Raw genomic sequence first — 19,154 nt, 5'->3', positions numbered from 1 at the left:
GAGTGCTGCACTGTCAGAGGTTCAGTACTGAGGGAGTGCTGCACTGTCAGGGTCAGTACTGAGAGGGTGCTATTCTGTCAGAGGCTTAGTACTGAGGGGCTGCTGCGCTGTCAGAGCTTCAGTACTGAGGGGGTGCTACACTGTCAGAGGGTCAGTACTGAGGGATTGCTACACTGTCAGAGGGTCAGTACTGAGGGAGTGCTGCACTGTCAGAGGGTCAGTACTGAGGGAGTGCTGCACTGTCGGAGGGTCAGTACTGAGGGAGTGCTGCACTGTCGGAGGGTCAGTACTGAGGGAGTGCTGCACTGTCGGAGGGTCAGTACTGAGGGAGCGCTGCACTGGCAGAGGGTCAGTCCTGAGGGAGTGCTGCACTGTCGGATGGTCAGTGTTGAGGGAGTGCTGCACTGTCAGAGGGTCAGTACTGAGGGAGTGCTGCACTGTTGGAGGGTCACTAGTGAGGGGCTGCTGTACAGTCAGAGGGTCAGTACTGAGGGAGTGCTACACTGTCAGAGGGTCAGGACTGAGGGAGTGCTACACTGTCAGAGGTTCAGTATTGTGGGAGTGCTACACTGTCAGTAGGTCAGTACTAAGGGGGTGCTGCACTGTCAGCGGGTCAGTACTGATGGAGTGCTACACTGTCAGAGGATCAGTACTGAGGGAGTCCTGCACTGTCGGAGGGTCAGTACTGAGGGAGTGCTGCACTGTCAGAGGGTCAGTACTGAGGGAGTGCTGCACTGTCAGCGTCAGTACTGAAGGAGTGCTGCACTGTCAGAGGGTCAGTACTGAGGGAGTGCTGCACTGTCAGCGTCAGTACTGAGGGAGTGCTGCACTGTCAGAGGGTCAGTACTAAGGGAGTGCTGCACTGTCAGAGGGTCAGTACTGAGAGAGTGCTGCACTGTCAGCGGGTCCGTACTGAGGTAGTGCTGCACTGTCAGAGATTAGAACTTAGGGAGTCCTGCCCTGTCTGAGGGTTAGTACTGAGGGAGTGCTGCACTGTCAGAGGGTCAGTACTTAAGGAGTGCTACACTGTCAGAGGGTCAGTAGTGAGGGAGTGCTGCATTGTCAGAGGGTCAGTACTGAGCGAGTGCTGCACTGTCAGAGGGTCAGTGCTGAGGGAGTGCTGCATTGTCAGAGGGTCAGTACTGAGGGAGTGCTGCACTGTCAGAGGGTCAGTACTGAGGGAGTGCTGCACTGTCAGAGGGTCAGTACTGAGGGAGTGCTGCACTGTCAGAGGGTCAGTACTGAGGATGTGCTGCACTGTCAGCGGGTCAGTACTGATGGAGTGCTGCACTGTCAGAGGGTCAGTACTGAGGGAGTGCTGCACTGTCAGCGTCAGTACTGAAGGAGAGCTGCACTGTCAGAGGGTCAGTACTGAGGATGTGCTGCACTGTCAGAGGGTCAGTACTGAGGGAGTGCTGCACTGTCAGAGGGTCAGTACTGAGGGAGTGCTGCACTGTCAGCGTCAGTACTGAAGGAGTGCTGCACTGTCAGAGGGTCAGTACTGAGGGAGTGCTGCACTGTCAGAGGGTCAGTACTGAGGGAGTGCTGCACTGTCAGAGGGTCAGTACTGAGGGAGTGCTGCACTGTCAGAGGGTCAGTACTGAGGGAGTGCTGCACTGTCAGAGGGTCAGTACTGAGGGAGTGCTGCACTGTCAGAGGGTCAGTACTGAGGGAGTGCTGCACTGTCAGAGGGTCAGTACTGAGGGAGTGCTGCACTGTCAGAGGGTCAGTACTGAGGGAGTGCTGCACTGTCAGAGGGTCAGTACTGAGGGAGTGCCGCACTGTCAGAGGGTCAGTACTGAGGGAGTGCCGCACTGTCAGAGGGTCAGTACTGAGGGAGTGCCGCACTGTCAGAGGGTCAGTACTGAGGGAGTGCTGCACTGTCAGAGGGTCAGTGTTGAGGGAGTGCTGCACTGTCAGAGGGTCAGTACTGAGGGAGTGCTGCACTGTCAGAGGGTCAGTACTGAGGGAGTGCTGCACTGTCAGAGGGTCAGTACTGAGGGAGTGCTGCACTGTCAGAGGGTCAGTACTGAGGGAGTGCTGCACTGTCAGAGGGTCAGTACTGAGGGAGTGCTGTACTGGCCTCCACCTGAATAGATCAGGCGGAGAATCTAAATCTCCCAGTATAGGGAATTGCCTTACCTTTGAAAAAGAGCAAAGAATTAGCCGGGCATTCTCTGATTGGACACGCCACTGCAGCATCCAGATTAGCTGGAATTCCCGGGAATTTTTCATGGATCAGGAACTGGCCTTCTAATGTAGTGCCAAAATATTGATAGACCTGATCCCCCTGAAAATGAATAAGAGGTGGATGGTTGATTTTAAAGGAAGTTCAGGAACAGAGGGACCTGGTGGTCTATGTAAACAAATCATTGCTGATGACTCTGCACCTTGAGAGGATTGTTAAAAGGCATACGGGATGTTTGGCTTTGTATAAATCCCACTCTTCCTCGATCTCTGTCTCTGTCTGCATTCTACCTCCACTGTGTCCCACAAACATTCAGATTATTAATTAATTAATTAATAGATTATTAGGTTTGGTACCTGACAGTTCTTGTGCCAAATGGGCTTGTTAAACAGAGAAGGAGAGTTTTGAATCCTAATCCAGTGTGTCTGTTGGTGTGTTTGGCTCTGCATGATGCCTCTACACCAGGAAGCAGATTTTTTCAAATTCATTTACGGGATGTGGGTTTCGCTGGCTGGGCCAGCATTTATTAGCCATCCCTAGTTTCCCTTGAGAAGATGGTGGTGAGCTGCCTTCTTGAACCGCTGCAGTTCATGTGGTGTAGGTACATCCACAGTGCTGTTAGGGAGGGAGTTCCAGGATTTTGACCCAGCGACAGTGAAGGAACAGCGATATATTTCCAAGTCAGGATGGTGAGTGACTTGGAGGGGAACTTCCAGGTGGTGGTGTTCCCATCTATCTGCTGCCCTTGTCCTTCTAGATGGTAGTGGTCGTGGGTTTGGAAGGTGCTGTGGAAGGAGCCTTGGTGAGTTGCTGCAGTGCATCCTGTAGATGGTACACAGTGCTGTTACTGTGCGTCGGTGGTGGAGGGAGTGAATGTTTGTGGATGTGGTGCCAATCAAGTGGGCTGCTTTGTCCTGGACGGTGTCAAGCTTCTTGAGTGTTGTGGGAGCTGCACTCATCCAGACAAGTGGGGAGTATTTCATCACACTCCTGACTTGTGCCTTGTAGATGGTGGACAGGCTTTGGGGAGTCAGGAGGTGAGTTACTCGTTGCAGGATTCCTAGCCTCTGACCTGCTCTTGTAGCCACAGTATTTATATGGCTGGTCCAGTTCATTTTCTGGTCAATGACATCAGGTGTGCATCCCAAGGTTATTGGGTATGTGAGAAATATTGAGGTCGATGGGTTTGCACAGGAGTTGGATCCCCGCCCACCGACAATTAAAGGGCCCATTAAGGCGATTAAAAACCCTATTGTCCACGATTATATGTTGCCCGTGCAATTTTGTGTTCAGCGCATGGGCAAAATGGGCAGCCCATTTTTAACGAAACCTCATCCAAGGGCAGCTTGAAATGTCCAGGGTGAAATATAATAAAAAATGATCCCATGGGGACAGATGTTTTTTGAGTTCTGCTCTCAGGTGCTTGAATGTGCTGCATAGACACAATTTGCTGCATTTTTATCTTCTCGTGTAGTTGGTGCAGGTCTGCAGCTCCCTGAGGCAGCTCTGCAGCAGCGGTCAGTCTTCAGGGAGCTCGCTAGAAGCGCCCACCCGCACCCTCACTTTCGTCAGTGCCTGCTCTCTTTCCACCTGGTAACCATGGATACTGTCACTGATCAGCTTACCTTGAAGAAAAGCATTCTGTCGTTTTCATTCGGGGAGAGAGTGTGATGTACCCGGACCGCTGCATCAATGTGACTGGGCAGTAGGGGCCAGGTTTCATTGATGCGCTGAGCTGGGGCAGCGAAACCTTTCCATAAAAACTCATCTGTCAAAACAGAAAGTAATGGAGAGAACAGTCAGTCTTTTATAAATCTCACAACATCAAAACTTTCTCTTTGCTTCAGTACATAAAAAAATATCAACAACAGCATAAATTTATATAGAAGCTTTAACAGAATGAAACATCCCAAAGGCAGTTCACAGGAAGCATTGCAAACCAAAACATGACACTGACCCACAAAATGTCATTTTGAGTCAGATGGGCAAAGATTTTGAGGAGCCTCTTAAAGGAAAAGAGTGTGGTGGAGAGGGTTAGGGAAATAGTTTTTTATTAATTAGTGGGATGTGGGCTTCACTGGCTGGGCCAGCATTTATTGCCCATCCCTAGTTGTCCTTGAGAAGGTGGTGGTGAGCTGCCTTCTTGAACCGCTGCAGTCCATGTGGTGTAGGTACACCCACAGTGCTGTTAGGAAGGGAGTTCTAGGATTTTGATCCAGCGACAGTGAAGGAACAGCGATATATTTCCAAGTCAGGATGGTGAGTGACTTGGAGGGGAACTTCCTGGTGGTGGTGTTCCCATCTATCTGCTGCCCTTGTCCTTCTAGATGGTAGTGGTCATGGGTTTGGAAGGTGCTGCCTAAGGAGCCTTGGTGAATTCCTGCAGTGCATCTTGTAGATAGTACACGCACTGCTGCTACTGTGCGTCGGTGGTGGAGGGAGTGAATGTTTGTGGAAGGGGTTGCAATCAAGCGGGCTGTTTTGTCCTGGACGGTGTTGAGCTTCTTGAGTGTTGTGGGAGCTGCACTCATCCAGGCAAGTGGGGAGTATTCCATCACGCTCCTGACTTGTGCCTTGTAGATGGTGGACAGGCTTTGGGGAGTCAGGAGGTGAGTTCTCACTGCAGGATTCATAACCTCTGAGCTGCTCTTGTAGCCACAGTATTTATATGGCTGATCCAGTTCAGTTTCTGGTCAATGGTAACCCCCAGGATGTTGATTGTCAGGGATTCAGTGATGGTAATACCATAGAATATGAAGGGGTGATGGTTATATTCTACCTTGTTGGAGATGGTCAGTGCCTGACACTTGTTATTGTTACTGCCACTTGTCAGCCCAAGCCTGGATATTATACAGTTCTTGCTGCATTTGGACATGGACTGCTTCAGTATCTGAGGAGTTGCGAATGGTGCTGAACATTGTGCAATCATCAGTGAACATCCCCACTTCTGACCTTATGATGGTAGAAGGTCATTGATGAAGCAGCTGAAGATGGTTGGGCCGAGGACACTACCCTGAGGAACTCCTGCAGTGATGTCCTGGAACTAAGATGATTGACCTCCAACAGCCACAGCCATCTTGGTATGACTCCAACCAGTGGAGAGTTTTTCCCCTGATTCCCATGGACACTGATTTTGCTAGGGCTCCTTGATGCCACACTCAGTCAAATGCTGTCTTGATGTCAAGGACATCACTCACCTCACCTCTGGAGCTCATCTCTTTTGTCCATATTTGAGCCAAGGCTGTAATGAGGTCAGGAGCTGAGTGGCCCTGGCAGAACCAAATTGAGCATCAGTGGTTAGGTTTTTGCTAAGCAAGTGCCGCTTGATAGCACTGTTGATGACCCCTTCCAACACTTCACTGATGATGGACAGTAGACTGATGGGGCGGTAATTGGCCGGGTTGGATTTGTCCTGCTTGTGTGTATAGGACGTACCTGGGCAATTTTTCACATAGCTGGGTAGATGCCAGTGTTGTAGCTGTACTGGAACAGCTTGGCTAGGGACGCGGCAAGTTCTGGAGCACAAGTCTTCAGTACTGTTGCTGGAATATTGTCAGGGCCCATAGCCTTTGCAGTATCCAGTGCCTTCAGCTATTTCTTGATATCACCTGGAGTGAATTCCTGAGCTTAGGACACAGGCAGCTGAAGACTTGGCTGCCAATGGTGGAGCAGTTTAAATTGGGGATGCTTAAGAGGCCAGAATGAGAGGCGCGCAGAGATCTTGGAGGGTTGTGAGTCTGGAGGGGTTAACAGAGATAGGGAGGGGTTGGAGACCATGGACGGATTTGAAAACAGGGATGAGAATTTTAAAATCAAGCCATTACTTAACCGCCAGCCAATTTAGGATGGTCAGCACAGGGGTGATTGGGGAAGCAGGATATGACACAATTAAGGACATGGCAGCAGAGTTAATACTCGAGTCTAGAGGTGCAAAGACATGAATAGGGTTTTAGCAGCAGGTGAGCTGAGACAAGGGTGATGTCAGGCAATATTACAGAGATGAAAATAGGCGACTTTAATGGCCGTCAGAAACTCAATTTGAATCCGATATCACACTAAGGTTGCGCACATCCTGGGGTGGCAGGATTGTTGTATGAGGTGAGTTTGGGCTGACTAGGCCAGTATTCACTGGAGTTTAGGAGAATGAGGGGAGATCTCATTAAAACGTATAAAATTCTGACAGGGCTGGACAGGCTGGATGCAGGGATGATATTTCTTCTGGCTGGTGGGGGTCTAGAACAAGGGGTCACAGTCTCAGGATACGGGGTGGGCCATTTAGGACTGAGATGAGGAGAAACTTCTTCACTCAGAGGGTGGTGAACCTATGGAATTCTCTATCACAGAGGCTGTGGGGGCCAAGTCATTGAATGTATTTAAGAAGGAAATGGATAGATTTCTAGACTTTAAAGTCATCAAGGGGTATGGGGAGAGTGCGGGAGTACAGGGTTGAGATGGAGGATTAGCCATGATCACATTGAATGGTGGAGCCAGCTCGAAGAGGTGAATGACCTACTCCTGCTCCTAGTTTCTATGTTTCTATGTTTCTACCTGCCTTGACCTTAGGCAGTTGCCAAAGAAGAGGGATGGAGTTGGTAGCTCGGGACCAGAATTTGTGGAGGGGACCAAAGACAAGAGCTTCAGTCTTCTTGAGTACTGGGTGTCAACAAACAGTCTGAGAATTTGGCAACAGTCAAGAAGTCATGAGAGGTGGTGGTGAGATAGAGCTGGGTGCCATCAGTGTACATGTGAACACTAACGCTGTGTTTTCAGATGATGTAGCTGAGGGACAGCATGTAGAGGAGAAATAGGAGGGGGCCAAGGACAGATCGCTCGGGGGAGCTAGAGGTAACTGTGTGAGAGCAGTCAATATTATTTTAATATGTCATCACCCCATCTACCCACCTCTCCTCCATCCCTCAACCCCACTTTACCACCTCTCCTCATGTCCCTCAATCACCAACTATCCACCTGTCCCCATATTCCTCAATCCTACCTAACCACCTCTCCTCATATCCCTCAATCACCAACTACACACCTTCTCCCCGTATCCCACAATCCCACCTACCCACCTTCTTCCCATTTCCCTCAACCCCTCACTCCTGCTGCTAATTCATATTTGATAACGTGCCATATCAAAGATTATTTCAGAAAATAAACGCTCGTGGTGTCGGGGGTACCATGTTGGCATGGATAGAAGATTGGCTAGCTAACAAGAAGCAGAGAGTAGGCATAAATAAATCTTTTTCTGGTTGGCAGGATGTGATGAGTGGTGTGCCACAGGGATCAGTGCTGGGACCAAAACATTTTATAATGCATGTCAATGACTTGGATGAAGGGACAGAAGGGATGGTGGCTAAATTTGCTGACAACATAAAGATGGGTAGGAAAGTCAATTGTGAAGAGGATATAAGGAGGCTACGATGTGACATGGATAGGTTAAGTGAGTGGGCAAAGATCTGGCAAATGGAGTATAATGTGGGAAAATGTGAAATCGTTCATTTTGGCAGGAAGAATAAAAAAGAAGCTTATTATCTAAATGGTGAGAGATTGCAGAGCTCTGAGATTCAGAGGGATCTGGGTGTCCTAGTGCATGAATCAGAAAAGGTTAGTGTGCAGGTACAGCAGGTAATTAGGAAAGCTAATAGAATGTTATAATTTATTGTGAGGGGAATTGAATACAAAAGTAGGGAGGTTATGCTTCAGTTGTACAGGGCATCAGAGAGACCACATCTGGAGTATTGTGCACAGTGCTGGTCTCCTTATTCAAGGAAAGATGTAAATGTGTTGGAAGCAGTTCAGAGAAGGTTTATTAGACTAATACCAGGAATGGGCGGGTTGTCCTATGAGGAAAGGCTGGACAGGTTAGGCTTGTATCCACTGGAGTTTAGAAGAGTAAGAGGTGACTTGATTGAAACCTTTAAGATCCTGAGGGGTCTTGACAGGGTGGATGTGGAGAGGATGTTTCCTCTTGTGGGAGAATCAAGAACTAGGAGTCATTGTTTAAAAATAAACTCATTTAAGACAGAGATGAGGAGAAATTTTTTCTCTCAGAGGGTTGTGAGTCTTTGAAACTCTCTTCCTCAAAAGGCGGTGGAAGCAGAGTCTTTCAATATTTTTAAGGCAGAGCTAAATAGATTCTTGATCAACAAGGGGGTGAAAGGTTATCAGGGGTAGGCAGGTATGTGGAGTTTAGGTTACAATCAGATTAGCCATGATCTTATTGAATGAGGGAACAGGCTTGAGGAGCCGAGTGGCCTATTCCTACATAGAAACATAGAAACTAGGAGCAGGAGTAGGCCATTCGGCCCTTCGAGCCTGCTCCCCCATTCATTATGATCATAGCTGATCATCCAACTCAATAGCCTGCTCCCCCTTTCTCCCCATATCTTTTTATCCCTTTCACCCCAAGAGCTATATCTAACTCCTTCTTGAAAACATACAATGTTTTGGCCTCAACTACTTTCTGTGGTAGCGAATTCCACAGGCTCACCACTCTCTGGGTGAAGAAATTTCTCCTCATCTCAGTCCTAAATGGTCTACCCCATATCCTCAGACTGTGACCCCTGGTTCAGGACTCCCCCACCATCGGGAACATCCTTCCTGCATCTACCCTGTCTAGTCCTGTTAGAATTTTATAGATTTCTATGAGATCCCCCCTCATTCTTCTGAACTCCAGCTCCTAATTCGTATGTTTGTATGTATGTTCGTAATCCCATCTGCCCACCTCTCCCCATAACCCTCAATCCCACCTACCCACTTTATCCCATTCTTTCCATAAACTTGTATGTTTGTTTCAGGGTTAGGTCACTCTATCAGAGATGTTTCCAGACCTGGTAAATATTCACACCACTTTCTGTTGTATTTTGGATTTCCACCCTCAGCACTGTTCTGTTCTTGTTTTAGTGTTTGGCCTTAACCCTAATTGAAATGTTTGCTCTTAACTCATGCAAGAGGGACATAGGAACTACATAGGAAATGGTGACGGAAGGGGTGTTGTTTTAGCTGGGAGCAGACCAAGTGAGGAAATTCTGCTCTCCGACCCTGTCGCTCAAGTCTTACCTCGGAAGAAGTAGGTGACTCCCTGCTCATCCAGGGTGATTGCATCAAATCCGAGGCCGTCACAACGATCAGGAAAACCTGGAAAAATAAATCATTGACACTTAGTGAAAGGGGACCAAACCAGTGCGATGGCCAAGACAATATGTAGAAACTTGAAATACACTGACGTCTGGGCTAATACAAGTGAAAACATTTTCATTCACTGGCCTTCTACACAGGGTAACTGGATGGGAGAGACTTCGTTGATTGGGATTCCGTTTAGTTAGACCAGCTTGGATGGATCTCACCCACTAGGTTGTGAATGGATGGGAGCAGTCTGATTGGTTGGAATGTTATGTCGTTGGACTGAAGTGACTTTTGGTCAAAATGCATTTTGGTCACTAGTATTCTATGGTCTGAAGGGAGGACTCTATTGGATAGAGTGAATGAATACTTCATCATTGGGATTACACTCACTGTCAGAATTCACTGTCAGGGTGGAGGTTCAATGTTGCACTCTTTTCATCCTAAGGAGCGGGCAATATAACAGGCTGATGATAGTCCAGGGGGAGTATGTCTGGGATAATTTTCTCAAACAATATGTCCTAGAATCAATGAAGGGGGCAGGCCATGTATTTTTTAAATTCATTCATGGGATGTGGGTGTCGCTAGCTAGGCCAGCATTTATTGCCCATCCCTAATTGCCCTTGAGAAGGTGGTGGTGAGCTGCCTTCTTGAACCACTGCAGCCCATGTGGTGTAGGTACACCCACAGTGCTGTTAGGAACTGATGATTGGCCTCCAACAACTGCTTCCTTTGTGCTCGGTATGACTCCAATCAGCAGAGAGTTTTCCCCCTGATTCCCATTGACTCCAGTTTTGCTAGGGCTCCTTGATGCCACACTCAGTCAAATGCTGCCTTGATGTCAAGGGCAGTCACCCACACCTCACCTCGGGAGTTCAGCTCTTTTGTCCATGTTTGAACCAAGGCTGTAATGTTAGATTTAGTGATGAAGAATGAGCCAGATTCAGTTAACAGCCTAACAGTGTATGAACACTTATCCAATAGCGATCATAATATGATCAAATTTAACATAGTGTTTGAAAAGGAAAAGCTCGAAACAGCTGTTAAGATTCTAGCTTTAGGTGAGACTGCATTTAATGGGATGAGACAGAGACTGTCCACAGTAAACTGGGTAAATCTGTTAATGAGTAACATGACCGAGGATCGGGGAAGGGGAGGAAAGAAGTGATACAGAATCAGTTTACAGACCTCAGGGGCAAGTGCTTCACTTGTGAGAAACAACCATGGACAGCTAAAGAGTTTAGAGACCATATGAAAAAGGAAGAAAAAGCCAACTAAGGATATTATTTATACGGACTTCCAGAGGACACTGATAAAGTCCCTCAAAAGAAACTGTGAACGAGGATTTAAAGGGATTGACCTAGTTAGGAAATTGAGTGTCAGGGGTAGCGAGAAGGGATAATGGGCAGATACTCAAACTGGTAGAATGTGACTAATGATGTCCCTGAAACTCTACGGGCCTCGATCGTGGGTGGGAAGGGGTGAGGGGACCCTCGATCGGCCCCCTCCTGACTGGGGGCACCCTCCCTTCCCACCTTGAGGTCTGGTGGCCTTTGAACTTCCCTCCCTCCCCATGCCTCTCCCTGACACCCCAATCGCCCCCTTTGCATAAGACCATAAGACATAGGAGCATAAATTAGGCCATTCGGCCCATCGAGACTGCTCCGTCATTCAATCATGGCTGATAAGTTTCTCAACCCCATTCTCCCGCCTTCTCCCCGTAACCTTTGATCCCCTTACCAATCAAGAACCTATCTATCTCGGTCTTAAATACACTCAATGACCTGGCCTCCACAGCCTTCTGTGGCAATGAATTCCATAGATTCACCACTGTCCGACTAAAGAAGTTTCTCCTCATCTGTTCTAAAAGGTCTTCCCTTTACTCTGAGGCTGTGCCCTCGGGTCCTAGTCTCTCCTACTAATGGAAACATCTTCCCCATGTCCACTCTATCCAGGCCTTTCAGTATTCTGTAAGTTTCAATCAGATCCCCCCTCATCCTTCTAAACTCCATCGAGTATAGACCCAGAGTCCTCAAACGTTCCTCATATGTTAAGCCTTTCATTCCTGGGATCATTCTCGTGAACCTCCTCTGGACCCTCTCCAGGGCCAGCACATCCTTCCTGAGATACGGGGCCCAAAATTGTTCACAATATTCTAAATGTGGTCTGACTAGAGCCTTATAAAGCCTCAGCAGCACATCCCTGCTTTTATATAGTCCTCTCGAAATAAATGCCAACATTGCATTTGCCTTCCTAACTACCGACTCAACCTGCAAGTTAACCTTAAGAGAATCCTGGACTAGGACTCCCAAGTCCCTTTGCACTCCAGATTTCTGAATTCTCTCCCCATTTAGAAAATAGTCTATGCCTCTATTCTTCCTACCAAAGTGCATGACCTCACACTTCCCCACGTTGTATTCCATCTGCCACTTCTTTGCCCATTCTCCTAACCTGTCCAAATCCTTCTGCAGCCTCCCCACCTCCTCAATACTACCTGTCCCTCCACCTATCTTTGTATCATCTGCAAACTTAGCCAGGATGCCCTCAGTTCCTTCATCTAGATCATTAATGTATAAAGTGAAAAGTTGTGGTCCCAACACTGACCCCTGCGGAACTCCACTAGTCACCGGCCGCCATCCTGAGAAGGACTCCCTTATCCCCACTCTCTGCCTCCTGCCAGACAGCCAATCTTCTATCCATGCTAGTACCTTGCCTCTAACACCATGGGCTCTTATCTTACTGAGCAGCCTCCTGTGCGGCACCTTGTCAAAGGCCTTCTGGAAGTCCAAGTAGATAACATCCATTGGCTCTCCTTTGTCTAACCTACTCGTTACCTCCTCAAAGAATTCTAACAGATTTGTCAGGGATGACCTCCCCTTGATGAAACCATGCTGACTTTGCCCGATTTTACCATGCACTTCCAAGTATTCTGAAATCTCATCCTTAATAATGGACTCTAAAATCTTACCAACGACCGAGGTCAGGCTAATCGGCCTGTAATTTCCTGTCTTTTGCCTCACTCCCTTCTTAAACAGGGGGGTTACATTAGCGATTTGCACCCCCCCAGGCCCTCCGTACCCTCCCCGCCCTAGGACCCCTTAAACTTACCTTGGCTTCTGCTCCCCGCACTTAAGCTCCAACATCTTCCTGATCTTCCTCATCTGTCCACTGCAGCACTGTCACTTGCCAAATCGAGGGGTGAAAGTCCAGCCTGCAGCCAACGGACACTCGTCCAAGTGTGAAATGGCTGCAGGGCACTCGGAGTCCCACCCCCAGTGACTCTTCAGATGGTGGGCAGAGAAATACTCAGGCCCATGTTTTAGGCCAAGGCATTGCATCAGACAGATTATCAACTCTATAGTACGGGGTAATTTCTAAATAGTGAAAAGCTGGAAACTTGGAGGCCCAAAGAGACTTGGGGTACAGAAAATAATCAAAGGATAAAGGAATGTTGGTCTTCATACCCAGAGACTAGGGGGTAGAATCCCTGCTTCAGGTACACATAGCCCTGGTTAGACCCACACCTGCAGTCACTATGAACAGTTCTGGGCACCACAACTTAGGAAGGATATCCTGGCCTTGGAGAGAGTGCAGTGTAGATTTACCAGAATGATAGCTGGACTCCAAGGATTAAATTACAAGGAGAGATTATACAAACTAGGTTGTATTCCCTGGGATTTGGAAAATTAGAGGGTGATTTGATTGAAGTTTTCAGGATATTAAGGGGAACAGATAGGGTCGATAGAGAGAAACTATTTTCGCTGGCTGGGGAGTCTACGCCTAGGAGACAGAGTCTGAAAATTAGAGATAGGCCTTTCAGGAGTGAGATGAGGAAACACTTGTCCACACAAAGGTTGGAACTCTCTTTCACACAGATCAAATGTTAATTTGAAATCTGAGATTGATAGTTTTTTTAACCAATGGTATTAAGGTATTAAGGGATATGGGGATAAGGCAGTTTTATGGAGTTAGACCACAGATCAGCTGCAATTTCATGGAATGATGGAACAGAATCGAGGGGTTAAATGACCTCTTCCTGTCCCTAGAGGCGTGGAGGAGAGCAGCAGAGTGGATACTAACCTGCAATTCTGGGATGTGGATGGTGCTGGCTTAACTCGTCATGTGTGATGTTTGGATGACCCTTCATCCTGGAATTAAACAACAAATATCTTTAACCAAGTGGTTATCTGGCAATTGTCCTTGTCTCACCTTTTCTTCCAGATTTCTTGCAATCTCTCTTCAGGACATGACGTGTGCTGAGGGTCGGATAGAGTTCCATCGCCACTGACTGCCCCCTCCCCAGTACCTGACTGAAATAACTATTCTTTCTCTGTGAGGCTCGATGCTTATTGTTGACAGGCTCTTTAACCAAAGCTCTCATTGCCAAGATCAGTCCTGCCCTTGCTCGTGTTCACTCCGGGTTACACTATGGGGAAGTATTAACTTGCTTTGTATTTCCTAAGGGTTTAGAAGTCTGAGGGCTGCTCTAATCGAGGTCTTTCTAGAGATTCGGTAAGGTTTATCTGCATTAAATTGTAACTGGCTTGTATCTGTGTGTCTCACTATTCCATCCTCCAGATCTCTGCTCCTAACCCCCCGAATATTTACTTTGTTGTCAAGTTTTGTATCGTTCACAAACTTCAAGAATTTACTCCGTAGACTCAAACCCGGCTCATTTACATAGAACAAGGAGAAACAATGATCCTAATACTGACCTCTGGGGGACTCCACTGCATATCAGAGGGATATGGGGGTAGTGCAGGGAAATGGGGTTGAGGTACGAGATCAGCCATGGTCCAGTTGAATGGCGGAGCAAGCTCAAGGGGCTGAATGGCCTACTCCTGCTCCTATTTCATATGTTTTTATGTACTTTCGTTAAGTCAGAAAACCACTACTCACTCCCATCTATCCCTTAGCCTGTAATACCATGTGCTCTTGTTATATGGTACTATATACATCTGCTGCATGACCTTCATCGACCCACCCTGTTACTTCATCAAAAAGCACAAACATTACAGACATGATTCACCTTTACAAATTTGCGCAGTCTATGCCATACTTCACCAAGTGAGAGTTAGTTTTGTCCTTGACAACGGTCTCCATTACTTTTTCTAAAACTGACATTAAACTGATAGCTTGTAGTTGCCAGTTTCTGTCTTTCCTCTGTTTTTGAACAGTGCTGCAACATTTTCACTCCTGCATTTCCTGCAGCACTATTCTCAAATCCATATATTACTACATAGACAGTCCAGCACCTAAACAGACCACAGGAACTGCTCTGTGCTGGTCTTTCTGCTCCACATGAGCCTCCTTCCACCCCCTCTTCATCTCCCCCGATCAACATATTCTTCTTTCTCCCTTGTGTTTATCCAGCTTCCCCTTAAATGCATCTACAATATTCACCTCGACTACTCCCTGTGATAGTGAGTTCCACATTCTCCCCACTCCCTAGCTCTGGATTATTAGTCCAGTAACATAATCATGTAACATAACTACAGCACCAGCAGAGATCAAAAGAGATGTGCCTCATTCACTGTACAAAACCCAACTGCAATCGAGCCCCACTTTCCCAGAGTAGATTAAGAAAACACAATGACTTTCCTTTCCTGGAGTGTTTTCCACATTCAGGTTTTGTGGGGAGAGGTGCTTCTCTGAGATGATGTTTTGACTGTTACCATAGGTGACGGGTTTCATCACTGGCTGCAAGAGACATGGAGCGCCCTCTGTGTCACCCTCTGTGTCACCCTGTGTTTACCCTCTTTATCATCCCAGCAACCATTGGCCAGTGATCAAAGTGCTCAGAATATTGACTCTTAACCTGCTCCAGGCTGGTGAAGTTCAGGTTCTGCACTGATTCAGTTACCTCAACCCTTCATTATTCAGAAGAACAATTTCTATCTGTTCTCCCCTCAGTTTGCTTTCCTCCAGTGTACTAAATTCCTTTTATTCATAATTCATCCCCTAGAGACCTGGAACACTCCTGCTGTCTCCTCTCAAACATCAGCTGTGACTCAGTGAGCGACCACTTCAGAGATTACAGCAAAGAATCCAGAAGATGAGCAGTCTCTCTTGTTCCTGATGTGTCCACTGTCTAACCATCTTAGATCAAATTGGCTTCATTTGAATCATCTGTTAACTTGGATTGAAACTATGCAAAAATAAACACCCATCAGTTTTGTCATTTAAATTGTTTAATTTAATACACCAGACATTTCCTGGTGTATGACTCAGTAGCAGACAGGGCACTGCACACACCCTATGAACCATCTATTTAACCTGCAATAACTGAATGCTCTAACATGCCAAGCTGCAGGAACTCGGCACAAATGCAGTACTCACCAGGGGTAAGAGAAGCCAAGGGCCAGAACCCAAGACAGACACAACCCTCCCAGTAGAAACTTCATGGTCCCTCAGTTGATCTGCTTCTGTGCTGGGCTGGGTGTTGTGGCCAAGACTGAGGACTATATATATACATCCAGTCAACATAGCCTTTTTCAAAACAAACACATGGCAAGGTCCTACTGGAGCAGAGAGGTCAGTGTCAGAACAAACAGTCCCTGACTCAGACTCTTTCGAAAGACTTTTTGATAAAGTTTCACATATCAGACTTGTTTGCAAAATCAAAACCCATGAGAGGTTAAAGGGGCAGCGGCAGCATGGATATAATTTGCTAAGGACAGAAAGTGTTGGGAATGGCTGTTTTTTTTCAGACTGGAGGTGCTGTTCCCCAGAGTTTGGTGTTGGGATCACTGCTCTTTTTGACTTATATTAATAAGCTAGGTATGTGTGACATATCACATTGGAAGTCAGATGTAATAAACCAAGAGGACGATAGTAACAGATTTTGGGAGGACAAGAACTGATGAACAGGCCGATATATGGCAGGTGAAATTTAATGCAGAGAAATGTGAATTGATGCAGAGACATTATAAAATAAAGGGCACCAATATTCACTACAAGCCCACTGACTCCCACAGCTACCTCGATTACAGCTCCTCACACCCCGCTTCCTGTAAGGACTCCATCCCATTTTCTCAGTTCCTTCGCCTCCGTCGCATCTGTTCTGATGATGCCACTTTCAAAAAGAGTTCCTCTGACATGTCCTCCTTCTTCCTAAACCAAGGTTTTCCACCCACAGTGGTTGACAGGGCCCTCAACTGTGTCCGGCCCATCTCCCGCGCCTCTGCCCTCACACCTTCTCCTCCCTCCCAGAACCATGACAGGGTCCCCCTTGTCCTCACTTATCACCCCACCAGCCTCCGCATTCAAAGGATCATCCTCCGCCATTTCCGCCAACTCCAGCATGATGCCACCACCAAACACATCTTCCCTTCACACCCCCTGGCGGCATTCCGCAGGGATCCTTCCCTCCGGGACACCCTGGTCCACTCCTCCATCACCCCCTACACCTCAACCCCCTCCCACGGCACCTTCCCATGCAACCGCAGAAGGTGGCACACCTGCCCCTTCACTTCCTCTCTCCTCACTGTCCAAGGGCCCAAATACTCCTTTCAAGTGAAGCAGCATTTCACTTGCAATTCCCTCAATTTAGTCTACTGCATTCGTTGCTCCCAATGCGGTTTCCTCTACATCGGAGAGACCAAACACAGACTGGGTGACCGCTTTGCGGAACACCTTCGGTCTGTCCGCAAGCATTACCCAGACCTCCCTGTCGCTTGGCATTTTAACACTCCACCCTGCTCTCATGCCCACATGTCCGTCCTTGGCCTGCTGCATTGTTCCAGTGAAGCTCAACGCAAACTGGAGGAACAGCACCTCATCTTCCGACTAGGCACTTTACAGCCTTCCGGACTGAATATTGAGTTCAACAACTTCAGACCATGAACTCTCTCCTCCATCCTCACCACTTTTTGATCCCCCTTTTTAGAAATATTTATTTTAAAATTTTTATATATACATTTTTTTCCACCTATTTCTATTATTTTTAAAAAATGCATTTCCATTCATTGTTTCATCCCCACCTTTTAGCCTATTTCGATCTTTTCTCCCACAGCGTCCCCTCCCCCCACCCCACCCCCCACTAGGGCTATCTGTCACTTGCTTATCCTGCTTTCTACTCTTAATGTCATCATTATACCTCCTCCACCATTATCACCACCATTAACACCCCTTCCACATCTTTCTTAACCTCTCCTTTGCCTCCACCTATCAGTGGCCCTCTATCCAGCTCCACCTGTCCCAACCCCCTTAAAAAATATATATTTCACCACATTTCTACTTCTCTTTAGTTCTGAAGAAGAGTCATCTGGACTCGAAACGTTAACTCTGTCTTTCTCGCCACAGATGCTGTCAAACCTGCTGAGTTTTTCCAGCAACTTTTGTTTTTGTTTCAGATTTCCAGAGTCCGCAGTATTTTGCCTTCATCTTTACCTAGTGGTGGGTTTTCAGTTCAGCAGTGAGCACAGACCATTAGACATGGCCGTCCTGTGTCAGACATCATGGCCTGGGAAAGATAAATGAGAATGGGCAGAAACTATTTGAGCTTGGCTGCTACCACGAGCTTTATGTAACAAACATCTTCTTTCAGAACAAACCTTGCTTCTGGAGACATCCAAGATCAGGGCATTGGCACCAGCTGCACCTGATCATCACCAGACATGACGCTATGACCTACATTCTCAACATAAGCAGCTCCCACAGCACTGACTGTGATGCAGATCATTCCCTGGTATGCGCTAGTTTGAGGATGCAACTCTTGAAGTTTTTTCATTCAAAGCAGAAATGCCGACCTCATGTCAACATCAGCCATATGCCTACCGGGATGAAAAGCAACAATTCCACACCTCGATTGAACGGGTGCTCTCTGGCATTCCCACACAGAGTGCAGAAGTGAAACGGGACATACTTTGAACACCATCTACAAATACCACAAACTCAACATAGAGAAAGCAAGAATGGAAACTTGCTTGTTTGCTCGAGGCTAACATCACTGTGATGGAACCTGCCATTGAAGCCAAGCAGTCCCCTCTCACTAATTATAAGAGAGATCCAAGTGAGAATGTACATAGAGCCACCTGAAGTACCTTCCGACAGGCTACTGCTAGACCATGAACCAATGACTACTGTTTACAGCTTTGCCAGAATACCGAGATGTCCTCCAACACAGGGAATGCGAGTGACATGTATGGAAGGATCAAAAAGGCACCAGATCCTTCAGCAAAGAAAACAGCTCCATTGAAAACAAAGGTGGGGTGGTCACCACTGACTGCAATAAACAGTTGGAGAGCCGGGTAGAACACTACCTTGAGTTGTACTAAAGGGAGAACACTGTCACCAAGGAAGCTCTAGACACCATAGCAAGCTTGTCTGTCAAGGCAGAGCTGGATATTGAACCCACAATGGTGGAGCTTAGCAAAGCTATTGATTGGCCTGCCTTGGGCAAACCTCCAGGTGCTGATACTATTCTGCCTGAACTCATCAAACACGGCAAACCAGCACTCCTGCAGCATCTGCAAAAACTTCTCTGTCTCTGCTGGAGGGAGGGGGCAGTGCCCCAGGTTATGCGTGATGCAAAGATTGTGACCCCCATATACAAGCACAAGGGCGACTGCAACAATTGCACCAACCATCGAGGCATCTCCCTGCTGAGCATTATGGTAAAAGTATTTGCCTGTGTTGCCCGTGTCAGACTGCAGTTCCTGGCTGAACACATCTACCCCGAATCCCAGTGCGGTTTCAGAACTGGAAGATCTACAATTGGCATGATCTTCTCAGTCCCACAGCTGCAAGGAAAATACCCTGAGCCAAGGAGGCCACTTTATATTGCTTTCATCGATCTCACTGAAGCATTTGACCATGTGAGCAGAGACAGTCTATTTAAGGT

The 19,154-nt window shown here is 47.4% G+C and overlaps 1 protein-coding gene across 1 annotated transcript in view; it reads right to left on the bottom strand.

Annotated features, from left to right (window-relative positions):
- The window catches only part of LOC144675334 (hemopexin-like), a 56,717-nt gene that overhangs the window by 23,523 nt on the left and 14,040 nt on the right, over window positions 1-19,154 (bottom strand). Inside the window, exons 2-6 of the mRNA XM_078536168.1 lie at window positions 15,650-15,828; window positions 13,391-13,458; window positions 9,248-9,325; window positions 3,814-3,956; window positions 2,143-2,290 (exon numbers count right to left, since the gene is read on the bottom strand). Coding sequence (XP_078392294.1) covers window positions 2,143-2,290; window positions 3,814-3,956; window positions 9,248-9,325; window positions 13,391-13,458; window positions 15,650-15,714 — 502 coding nt within the window. The 5' untranslated portion in view covers window positions 15,715-15,828. The remainder of the gene's footprint in view (window positions 1-2,142; window positions 2,291-3,813; window positions 3,957-9,247; window positions 9,326-13,390; window positions 13,459-15,649; window positions 15,829-19,154) is intronic.

The sequence above is a fragment of the Cetorhinus maximus genome, unplaced genomic scaffold, assembly GCF_964194155.1.
Source record: "Cetorhinus maximus unplaced genomic scaffold, sCetMax3.hap1.1 HAP1_SCAFFOLD_954, whole genome shotgun sequence".
Lineage (NCBI taxonomy): Eukaryota > Metazoa > Chordata > Chondrichthyes > Lamniformes > Cetorhinidae > Cetorhinus > Cetorhinus maximus.
Note: the sequence above shows the minus strand (reverse complement) of the source record. Positions and strands in the feature narration are given on the sequence as shown.